We start from the raw sequence: 9234 nt of genomic DNA on the forward strand, positions 1-9234 counted from the left end.
TCCACATATTTGTCTAGTTGCCAAAGTTTCTCTTGGTGTATATTTCTAGTTTTATTCCATTGTGACTGGAGAAGATATTTGATATGGTTTCAACTTTCGAAAATTTGTTGAGACTTTTTTGTGGCTTAACATAGGCTCTCTCCCGGAAAATGTTCCATATGTTTATGGAAAGAGTGTAGTATATTCTGTAGTGTTACATAGAATGCTCCGTAAATGTCTGTTAGCTTTATTAGGTCTAAAGTTTAAATCCAGTGTTTCTTCTTGATTTCTGTGTAGACGATCTGCCTAATGCTGAGGGTTGGATGTTGAAGTCTCCACTATTATTATACTGGAGTCTATCTCTCTTATTAGATGTAGTAATTTTACAGGCTGCTCTTTGTTAGAAAAGAAAATGACTTCGGGGCTGCATTTCATTAAAAGGAAAACCTTACTGAGGACTTCCGTACCCTCACTATCTGCCTAAATAATGTCTTCTTAACTTCTATATCACTGCCAGCCTCTGAGCCAGAATGAGGTGACACAGAGAGGCTGGGACTGTGCAGAACACATTTTGGCAAAGATGGCTGAGTGACAGTAGTGATGTCCAGTTTCCAGGTGCAGCAGTGACGTCTGTCCTGGCCTCAGTGTCCAGCACCAGGGTGTCAGAGGTGTGAGCAGTGGCGTCTGTGCTCAGCAGCAGGGCCAGTTGTTCCTAGGAGGGACCTGATCCAGGGTGGGCTGTGGATTCTGTTCCTGGATGTGTAGCTTCCAGCCTGCTTCTGTGGCCATCCCCACGATAAAATTAGCCCCCAATATCATGTATGCTAATTTACATGTATGCTAAGTTCTCTAATTTACAACACTACTGTATGTGTAAATTAGAGAAATTTGGTTTCCATGGTTTGCTCCAAGAAGTGAGTGGGAAATGAGTCTGTGGGCGGGTGTCAGAGAGCCGCATTCACAGGTGTTCCTTGTGCAAGAGCCACATCCTGAACTGTCTACCTGGCCTCTACCCCGTGGTGGAGAGAACAACAGGGAATGTCACATCTCATAACTGATGATACACATCCTCCCTTTTCTTTCTGTGAGAAAAATCCTCTTTTAAACAGGGTTTGAAAACCCACCCCACCCACCCACCCACCCTGGCCACTCTCTGATCTCTGATCTCAGTGGTTCCCAATCTGGCTGAGCAACAGGATTGCTGATGGGAGCTTAGAAAATACTCAGGCCACTCCCCAGAAACCCAGTCTCAGAATATTATGCAGAAGACCAAGGAATCACTTATATAACAAGCCCTACAGGCAAGGCTGATGCTCAGACGTGTGGGATCCTGGTGTTTTTGATCCGGAGACCAGCAACATGAGCTCCAGCCTTGTCATAAATCCAGAATCTCTTGTTTGACTCCGGAGTTTCTGGATCTCAGCACCACGTCCAGATGATCCCTGTGCATATGGGAGTTCCTTGTCTAAGTGTTCCCTAGACTTGGGGTCAGAACTGTGCAGTCTGCTCTGGGTGTGCTCTGATCAGATCCCTTAGAACTGGAGGTCCAGGGATCAGTCCTTGTGCTCATTCTTTTCCATAGTCAACCACTCCCTTGGTGCTTCGTCCATGCTTGAGGTTTTAAGTATCATTAATATAGTGTGACCTCCTAAATCTATTTCTCCAGCCCACTCTATTTCTCCTTTCCTCTAAACTCTGGAGTTGTCTGTCCAAATTCCACCCAAGCTCCCCAACCTGCATTCCTAGTAGACATCTCCATTGAGTGCCTGTGATGCCCCCTCCTCAGTATGCTCCTGCCAGAGTCTCCCCATCTCCACTGACAGCAGCTCCACCTTTCTACTCACTCTTTTTACAACTATGGTGTACTTGATTCATCTTTCTCACACCACAGATACAATCCATTGGCAAATGCTGTGAGTCCATCTTCAAATGCATCCAGAATCCTCTGACGTCCCACTCTTTTCCCTGCTCACACCCCAGTCAAGGTCACCGACATCTCCAGCCTGGAATACTGCACTCGCTTCCTACTGTTTTCCCTTCTGCCTGCCTTGAGCTTGGTGGCTCAAGCCTGTATCCCAGCACTTTGGGAGGCCGACACGGGCAGATCACTTGAGGTCGGAAGTTTTGAAACCAGCCTTGCCAACACGGCGAAACCCTGTCTCTACTAAAAATACAAAAATTAGCTGGGCGCCAGAGTGAGACTCCATCTCAAATACATACATACATACATACATACATACATACATACATACATACATACATAAAAGAGAAGTTTTACCATGTCCCTCTTCTGCTCCAAATTGTCCTCTACCTCCTACCTCACTCAGAGCAAAGGTCAGATGCTTCCCCATTGCCCTCAAGCCCACTTGCTCTGGCTGTACCTCTGATCTCACCTCAGTTTCTCTCTGTCCAGCCCTTCTGGCCCCCTTATTCTTCTGGGAACACACACACCTTCCTGCCCTGGTACATCTGAACTGGAGTCCCTCTGCCTGGAAAGAACTTCCCCAGACATCCTCGTGGACAACTCCTCATGTCCCTCAAATCTTTCCTCAAAGATCACCTTTGCAACATGGCACACACTGACCACCCCAGCACAACAGCCACCTTCCCTGTCCCCACTTCCCTGATCCCCACCCTGGATCACCTGTCTCACAGCACTTACCACCTTCTAGCACTTTCTGCCCTTGCTCTGGTTATAATGTATCTTTCGTCTGCCTCTTCGCATTGGAACACATGCTACCCAAGGTCAGAGATTTTTCTCATTTTACTTCAGTGATGTTCCCCAGATGCAGAACCACTCTCTCCTATGTCTGGCTGACAACAAAGGTCAGTTGAATGAATGATCAGTGTAGAGCACCTCCCTATTCTAAAGCCAGTATCTTTATTAACATAGCTTCAGGCCAAATGCTGTTTTGTGGTGACCACAGCACAAGGTCTCCTCACACTGACACCGAGGCTGCCTGTGCTTTTCTCAGCAGTGCTGCTTGTGGTCCTCCCTCCCCCATCCTTCCTCCCACACCAACCCCCCCACACACCGCAGCACACAATCAGGTTTCTCTCTTCAGGAAAGAACGGTCCTTGATGCTGGGTCCAATTTCACAAACAAACATAAACCTAAATTTCACTCTGCTTTAGATTTGAGTTGGGATTGGATTCAGCACCAAGATCACTAGAACCAGGGCAGGGAGAGAGGGCAGGAGAGCAGAGCAGAAGAGCCCTAGAAGGAGGCCAGGAGTTGAATGGCTCTGAAAATTTGTCTTAGAATGCACAGAGAATCCCATGTGCAGGGGCTGCCCTGGGCGATGTGTGAGCCTCTGTGGTCACAGCTCCAGCTGGACAAGTTTCCACTGAAGGGACAAGGACGATGGAGCAGTGAAGGTGACCCAGCTGAGGACTGACCACATAAAGCACATGATGGACTGAACAGCAATTGGGCACAGGCCCCATCCACATTCTGCTCCTCACAGCCTTCTCCAGTCCCCACCTGCAACAGACTCAGCACAGCGAACATGTGGATTCTAGAAGGTTCTCAGGTCTTTATTCCTCTCTCAAATTTTAGGAATTGACTTAATTAACCCATCAACTTCTCGTGGCAAATACTGAGAAAACAAATTTCTATTCAGATTCTTATTTTCAGTAGGGAAGTAAGAGGTTGCAGCTCAGTGCAGCATGAAGTTCAGACAGAGATGGAGACTTCCAGCCCCAACTCTCTGGAACAGGAAAGATGACTGAGGAGGGAACACAGGTCAGCGTGGGAACAGGGGTCACGGTGGACACGGGGGTGGGTTGTCTCTCCACCTCCTCACATTAGGCTAACAGGGACCCAGACACATTCAGATGCCTTTGCAGAAAGAGATGCCAGAGGCTCTTGAAGTCACAAAGGGGAGGCGTGAAGAAATCCTGCATCTCAGTCCCTCACAAGGCAGCTGTCTCAGGCTACAGAAAACAATAGTCATGAACAAATTCAGGTCAGTCATGGTAAGTGATGACACTCTGAACAGCCCCCCACAGACTCGAAACATCCCAATCAAAGAATCTCCATTACCCAGGCCTTTCCCCTCTGCCCCACCCCATGCCCACTTCAAATCCCCAGGGTCTAACCTTTACAGGCCATGAGAGACTCATCAGAGCCCTGATCAGATCCCTGGGCACTGCTGCTCCCTGGGGTAGAACAAAAACAGGACCTGGTCAGAACCCATAGGAGATGTGGTGCAGGAGGAATAATGGAGTGGGTGAGCTCCTCCACACTCCCGCCCCCGCCACTTACAGTAGCTCCTGCTTTTTCCTCCTGCGGGACTTAAATGTCCTGTGAGGGGACAGGGAGGAGGCAGGGCCATGGGATCTTGGAGGAACCTCCTAGTCTTGGACCCAAGAGAAGTTTCCAGAACTATGACTACAGACCCAGGGCAGACTCAGGAAACACCAGGAAAGCAGGTGTGGGTCCTGGACCAACCGCCCTCCTAAAGCCTGTCCTTAGCAGGCACCTTCCCCTGACTCGTGAATGCTGGAATCAGGACCCCAACACCACAACCATCAAGGTGATACATTGTCCTTCCTTGTCACATGTGCTACACAAAAGAGTACGTGCCGGCACACAAGGCCCAGGCTGGGACGGCCCAGGAGTGGATGGTGCTTCCCATTAATGAGGCAGGGAACACTTCTATCTGGGACTTGAAACCCCCAATGGGACAATAAAATCCAGACCCTACCCTTCACCCGTTCCCTACTTGAGTTCTTCGTCCTCCACATCATAGCAGCAAACACAGCTATGGTGACCACAGCTCCTAGGACAGCCAGGCCAGCAACGATGCCCACGTTGGGGATGGTGGGCTGGGAAGATGGCTCTGGGAAAGGAGGTGAAGGTGAGGGGCCCTGACCCAAGGCCTAAGCCCTGATCCTGCTGAAGGGCTCCAGAGGGCTCCTGCTTTTCCTGAGGAGATGTGACTCCTCATCCCCCTCCTTACCCCATCTCAGGGTGAGAGGCTCCAGCAGCCCCTGGTGCTGCACATGGCACGTGTATCTCTGCTCTTCTCCAGAAGGCACCACCACAGCCGCCCACTTCTGGAAGGTTCCGTCCCCTGCTGGCCTGGTCTCCACAAGCTCAGTGTCCTGAGTTTGCTCCTCCCCATCCCGCTGCCAGGTCAGTGTGATCTCCGCAGGGTAGAAGCCCAGGACCCAGCACCTCAGGGTGGCCTCATGGTCAGAGACGGGGTGGTGGGTCACGTGTGTCTCTGGGGGGCCTGATGGGAAGAGTCAGAAAATTCAGGGGCTTTGCATCTCTCATGAGACACCCCAGCAGCACCCATGTGACCACTCCGAGAATGGACAGGACACCTGGGGTGGGGAAGGGAGCACAGAACCCAGACACCAGCCTGGACACAGGCACCTGGGATAATCTCTTATTCCTTGGAAAGTTCTAGTCTCTAAGGGAGGAACAACGACTGCTGATCCTGACCTGAGTGGAGGCCGAGGGACTCAGAAAAGCTGGTTTCAGACCTTCAAACACGTTGAGTGTGAGGCAGAGAACAAGGCCTGCGAGAAAAAGCTCAAGATCAAGGGACCCCTGATCTGTATTCTAGGGACTGTCTTCCCCTCCATGTCCTCAGAGACATCATCCCTTAATTATCCTAGAGAGCAGAGGGGGCCCTCAGGGGAAATCAGGAAAACTCGTGCCATTCTCCATTCAAGGGAGGGCGACATTCTAGCGCTGATCCCATTTTCCTCCCCTTCTCATGGGAGGCCATCCCGGGAGTTCTATAGGAGATGGGGAAGGCTCCCCACTGCCCCTGGTACCCGAGCGCTGCAGCGTCTCCTTCCCATTCTCCAGGTATCTGCGGAGGGACTCCAGGCACTCGCCCTCCAGGTAGGCTCTCCGCTGCTCAGCTTCACGGGCCGCCTCCCACTTGCGCTGTGTGACCTGAGCCGCCATATCCGCGGCGGTCCAGGAGCTCAGGTCCCCGTTCAGGGCGATGTAATCCTTGCCATCATAGGCTAACTGGTGATACCCGCGGAGGAGGCGCCCGTCAGGCCCCAGGTCGCAGCCATGCATCCTCTGGAATGTGTGAGACCCTGGCCCCGCCCCCGCAGTCAGCCCCGCCCACAGAGCACCGCCCCCGCCCCGACCAGCGCGTGTGGACTTCGGCCTAAACTGAAACTGAAACCGGGCAAAGGCGCCCGCGGCACTCCCAGGTCGAGGGTCTTGGCGGGTCTTGCAGCCTCTGGGTGGATCTCGGACCCGGGCCATCCGTGGGGCATGGGGAGGGGTCGTGACCTGCGCCCCGGGCCGGGGTCACTCACCGGCCTCGCTCTGGTTGTAGTAGCGAAGCGCGGTGCGCAGGTTCACTCGGAAAACCTGTGCGTGGGCCTTGGCTTTCTGCGTCTCCCGGTCCCAATACTCCGGCCCCTCCTGCTCCATCCACGGCGCCCGCGGCTCCATCCTCGGACTCGCGGCGTCGCTGTCGAACCGCACGAACTGCGTGTCATCCACATAACCCACCGCGATGAAGCGGAGCTCCCCGCGGCCGGGCCGAGACACGGCGGTGTGGAAATACCTCATGGAGTGGGAGCCTGGGGGCGAGGAGGGGCTGAGACCCGCCTGATCCTCCTCCCCGCGCGGCTCCCCGGGTCCTGCGACCCCGTCGGGCGGGCCCCTCGCTCCTCCCCGCCGAGGCCGTCTCCCTCCCGACCCCGGACTCACCGGCCCAGGTCTCGGTCAGGGCCAGGACCCCCGAGAGCAGCAGGAGGAGGGTTCGGGGAGCCATGACCCCATTCTAGGTGTCCGGGAAGAATCTGACTCTGGGTGGGAACTTTAGAAGCTGGACCGCGGAGACGCTGATTGGCTTCTCTAGAACCCAGCACCCAATCGGAGTGGGAACTGGGGCCGCGTTCCGAGTGCCCTGGAAGAAGGACCTGACACAGGTTGGGAGAAGTGAAACTCAGCGGAGTGGGGAATCCCCAACGCAGCGCCTCCCCAGTGCAGACAGTACCCTGAGACCCTGAGAGCCACGCCCGGGACCTGGGACTTAGTCCTGATCCCTCTTCTCCTACCCCAAGCCTCTTTGTCACACCGACTGCCTAAGTCCTGGCCAAGGATCTGTCTGTGGAAACCAGGGAGAGACCCCCAGGCTGCGCCCAGATCCTTCCACTTCACTGCTCGTCCTGGAATCCCTGAACCTGAACTGGACTCCCTGCCTCCCTCTCTTACCTCTCCCCTTGGACCTTTGTACAGGGAAACTCACCACGGGGAACTTGATGCCAGAGAGTAGAGACAGGGGTTTTCTTTCTAAACCTGGTGAAGTTTTGTCTGAAGGCACCACATAGAGATTCTCATAGAGACCAGTTTCCTTTTTGTTTATTAATACAGTAGGTAGCACAATATTGGTAATCCCTGAATGATTAGAATTCCAATCTGTAAAAGACTTGTGTCAAAACAGGATTATAATTAAACTCTAAAAGCTCCTGTTTCACTTTGCCAGACTATGGATCTGTGACTCTGGATTGTTGCATTTAAAATTACCTTCATTCCCTAGTCCGAGTTTCCCTGTGTGAGTCCAGAACATCTCCTGAATACAAAGAAGCAGGGTTTGTGTTACTGTCTGTTGCAACCGGGAGTCTGTAGTCCTCACCTCAAAGTTGGGAGTGCTCCATGCAGTCCCAATGCTCTTCACCGACGCTCAAGCACTGCCTGTTTTCGTGAACTCTGCACATCTAAGTAGTGAGCATATTTTATTTGGAGGCTTGGTATTTTTGTAAACCCCCCCCCCCACCGTTTTTTTATCATGAGGAGGCCATTAGTTTTTAGGCAGTCCCACAAAATGTACTGAATACCAAATGCAAAGAACCCCCTGCTAGGCTCTTCCACTGCTTTAGAATTCTTTCCTCTCTCCTTTTCCTCACCTCTTGCTTCCAGCCCTTCTCTCTGCCCCTCTCATCCCTCACACACTCCTCTCCCCTTAGTCCCCGCCACCCTGTCACTCCTGAATCCTGGCACTAACACTGTCCCTCATCTCCTGCCCATGTCTGTTCTCCCCACAGTGCTCAGCAGTCCTGCTAATGTGAGTAAGGTCGTGTCATTTCTTCACTTACTATGGCTGGATTTTGGTCCACCATTTTGCTCTATGTTTTCAATTTGTCTCATATCTTTTTGTTTCTCTTCCTCCTTTGCTACTTTCTTATGTGTCAAGTGAACATTTTTTATTTTTGGTTTTAATTCACCTAGTGACTTTTGGCTATATTTCTTTACACTAGTTTTTTATTGTTGTAAGAATGGAACCCGATTCCTTGACTTTGCACAGTGAAGTTCAGGGAATATTAAACTATATCCAGAAAATAAAGGATACTTCAAATTGTATAGTTTCATTTAACCTATCATTGTGCTATTATTGTTGTGTGTATTACATCTATATACATTATAAACTCAATGATACAGTGTCATACTTTTTGTTTTAGACAAGCAGCCACATGTCTTCAGGAAATTAAGAAAATTGGTGTGTATGTGACATGTGTATGTGCATCATTTCTGTTGTTAATTGTTCCTTTCTGTGTATCTGGGTCACCATCTAGTATCATTTCCCTTCAACCTGAAGAACTTCCTTTAAAATTACATGTAGTACAAGAGCCCTAGGAAATGAATTTTATGATTTTGATGATCTTTCTTTATTTTTGCCTTCTTCCCCACCCCCGCCTTTTTTTTTTTTTTTTTTTTTTTTTTTTTTTTTTTTTTTTGCTTGGTAGGATATTTGTGTGTAATAAAATTCAACAGTTTTAGCTGTGCTTTTTGGTGAATTTTGGTAATTATTTATAGTCATGTAACCACACTCCCCAGTAGAGAAACACCGAATGCAAAGAACCCCCTGCTAGGCTCCTCCACTGCTTTGGAGTCCTTTCCCCTGCTCCTTGTCCTCACCTCCTGCTTCCCCAGCCCTTCTCTCCGCCCTCATCCCTCACACCCTCCTCTCCCCTTAGTTCCCACCACCCAGTTACTCCTGAACTGTGGCACTGTAGAGAACTGGTTCTTTTCCCTAAAAACCTTCTTTATGCCCCTTTCTATTTAATCCTTGCCTCCCACCCTCACCCTCTTCCCCTCATTCAACCACTGCTCTGCTCTCTGTCGCTGCAATGGTGACATTTCTAGAATTTCACAGACATGCAGTCATATGTTATGTAGTCTTTTGTTTGGTCTCTCCCTTAGCATAACAATGTTTGAGATGATGCCATTCATTCATTTTTGTTGCTGGGCAGTTGCTGAGTATTGCT

The 9234-nt window shown here is 50.7% G+C and overlaps 1 protein-coding gene and 1 long non-coding RNA gene across 3 annotated transcripts; both read right to left on the reverse strand.

Moving 5' to 3' along the window:
- Positions 1–3495: 3495 nt before the first annotated feature.
- LOC115896826 lies at positions 3496–4139 on the reverse strand. The gene is made up of 2 exons (XR_004056713.1): positions 4081–4139; positions 3496–3915 (listed from the first exon to the last, which is right to left on the reverse strand). It is a non-coding gene; the product is annotated as an uncharacterized LOC115896826 (long non-coding RNA).
- Positions 4140–4292: 153 nt separating this feature from the next.
- LOC104677089 (class I histocompatibility antigen, Gogo-B*0102 alpha chain-like) lies at positions 4293–7031 on the reverse strand. 2 transcript variants are annotated; one of them, XM_030928259.1, is made up of 5 exons: positions 6677–7031; positions 6277–6434; positions 5773–6048; positions 4944–5219; positions 4293–4823 (listed from the first exon to the last, which is right to left on the reverse strand). In XM_030928259.1, exons 2-5 carry the CDS (start codon positions 6413–6415, stop codon positions 4513–4515), a joined length of 1002 nt encoding a protein of 333 aa, XP_030784119.1. In that variant the 5' UTR covers positions 6416–6434; positions 6677–7031; the 3' UTR covers positions 4293–4512. The 2 variants fall into 2 exon arrangements, with proteins under 2 accessions (XP_030784119.1, XP_030784118.1); XM_030928258.1 differs by having other exon boundaries at positions 6277–6546; positions 6677–6755.
- Between the last annotated feature and the right edge of the window lie 2203 nt (positions 7032–9234).

The sequence above is a fragment of the Rhinopithecus roxellana genome, chromosome 4 (genome assembly GCF_007565055.1).
Source record: "Rhinopithecus roxellana isolate Shanxi Qingling chromosome 4, ASM756505v1, whole genome shotgun sequence".
Taxonomy (NCBI): domain Eukaryota; kingdom Metazoa; phylum Chordata; class Mammalia; order Primates; family Cercopithecidae; genus Rhinopithecus; species Rhinopithecus roxellana.